This window comes from Aplysia californica, unplaced genomic scaffold, assembly GCF_000002075.1.
Source record: "Aplysia californica isolate F4 #8 unplaced genomic scaffold, AplCal3.0 scaffold00351, whole genome shotgun sequence".
Classification (NCBI taxonomy): domain Eukaryota; kingdom Metazoa; phylum Mollusca; class Gastropoda; order Aplysiida; family Aplysiidae; genus Aplysia; species Aplysia californica.
Window position 1 is genome coordinate 505,988 of NW_004797621.1, and position 2,207 is coordinate 508,194.

Sequence of the window (2,207 nt, forward strand, 5' to 3'; positions counted from 1 at the left end):
AACAATGAACCAATCACAATTCACTGAAGCACTCCCCTGGATTGCTCCAGGGCTCCCATAATACTGGTAAAGAAGAGCGTAGGGTCTATCGTGTTTATTTTTATACAGTGGGCTATATTTCGGCACTATTCGACAGGAGCACATTTGACATGTGCCGGCTTATTAATATTAATGTACCGCCAAACTCGCTACGAGTGTCGTCATCGCTTGGGTTATCCCCAAGAGAGATATATAGGTCAGGTTACACTGTTGAATATCCTTTTCTGTTTAGCTAAAGCGCGTGGACTTTGGCATATAGTAGATGTTTTACGGCGCCATAGACATAGAAATGATAGTTATGGTGCAAGTGAGGGCCTTTGTTTTGATATAATATTTGGCTAGTGTTTGTTTCTGGTTTCTTTTATCATATTATTGTGGGTGTTTTGCGTATTAGAACATTCAACAATTTTGGGCGGCATCTTTCTCTTTTTTAACAGGGGGGCGGGGGGTCACAAGGAACTAGTTTCTGAGATATGGTTGGGAATCTCTATCACGTTTGTTTTAGTTGCGGCAGACGGTTATGTCAGTCTTTACAAGGCTTAGTGAGAAAGGTTTCTTATCTTTGAAAAAGAAACGTCAAGGGAAGGGTAGACAGATTTTTGTGTTTGTTTGTTTCTTTTTAAAATCTGAAGCACGAAGAGGTCTACTTAAAAAAATAATACGTTCAAGTATAATGTATTGTAGATCTACACCAGAGGCAAGTGCAAAAATGTAATTTAAACGAAAGTTGTCTTCCTTGCAATCACTCTTCACCTCATCCCCTTCCCCCAAAAAGAACTTTCCATTCCGACAGGGGTTAAAACGAACAGACCGCCATACATTGTAAAACAAGTCCACGTTTCTCCCAAGCATTTACAAAAATTGGTTGATGGATCGGGCCGGTTCATATTTTTTGGGACATCGTTTACCATTTTTATCGGGTCTTGACAATCTCAAACAGGGCTCACGGTGTTGCGGAGTGGCTTACATTGTCGGCATCATGAGACCAAACTGTATTTTTCAGTTTGTGTTTAAAAAACAGACCGAATCTTTTTAATAAATCAAGTGTTGTTTTTGTTAGAAAAATTTTATGTTCAATCCTTTCGAAATTGTATAGGTTTCACGCCTCTTTCAACACTGAGTTTATCTAAAAGGCCGGACCTCCGAGTTTAACGTCTACTTTTTTCATACGACCGATCTAAATGGGTGGAGAGGCTTAAACATTATCCAAAACAACCCAAATTCAGAACATACCCCTTGGGAATTCGAACCAGGGCCATCAGCTCCGTAGTCCAGAATGATGCTTTGCCTGCAACAGTTACAAAGTTTAACGTTTAAATTAAAGGTGGCTGGGAGATAGAGAAGATTGGAAGTGTAAGAGAGTCACTTGTTGATCGATGGATGAAATGTGTAACAATAGTATAGATGTCTGGGTGGGGGGTGTCTATATACCATTATAATGATACGGTCCAAGGGGACCGTGTGTCTAAGATGACCACTTTCCTCCTCGACAATAGACAGTCATCTTGGATAGGATCTACTGTATATTGTAGTTGTGTATAAACTTTTACATCCTCCATTCTCCATTTGACAAAGGAGAAGCACGTCGTCACAATAAAGGTCATTTACTGCTGGGAAATAGTAAAACAGACAGACGGACAGACTAACAGAAACAACAGAGGGAAAGTAAAGAAGTAGGAACTACCAGTGGCGCCCTCAAACCACTCAATTTCATTCTCCTGCACCTACACACTGTGATCCCTGAGACCAATAAAGTGTAAGACCTAAAGCAAGAGAGACAGAATTCAATCATTTATTTATAGATGCTTCAGTCGGCCAGTTTTAATTGCTGTTTCAGTCGCGACAGTCGGGATGTGCCTATACATTATACAGATGGTGAAGTGAAACAATGTATTTTCTCAGTCTAGCTCTCATTTACATGATTATATCGTGGCTTTTCCAAACACAATTTCAGACGGTTACTCAACTATGACTGGTGAACATGGCTTAATGAACGTAAAACTTCGATACACGTAACTTAAACACACACAGACGCACGTACCTTCAAATATGTGTGCATAATGAAGCAATAAGAAGCACACACACAGACACGCACACACGCGTGCACGCGCACGTTCGCGCGCGTTCACGCGCATGCACACACACACACACACACACACACACACACA

At 40.8% G+C, this 2,207-nt stretch overlaps 1 protein-coding gene across 1 annotated transcript in view; it reads right to left on the reverse strand.

The window, feature by feature from the left end:
• Positions 1 to 2,207, reverse strand: part of LOC101854028 (probable cation-transporting ATPase 13A3) — a gene marked incomplete at its 3' end in the record, with an annotated part of 32,050 nt that overhangs the window by 19,379 nt on the left and 10,464 nt on the right. The window contains 1 exon segment of the mRNA XM_013085161.1: positions 1,273 to 1,327. Coding sequence (XP_012940615.1) covers positions 1,273 to 1,327 — 55 coding nt within the window.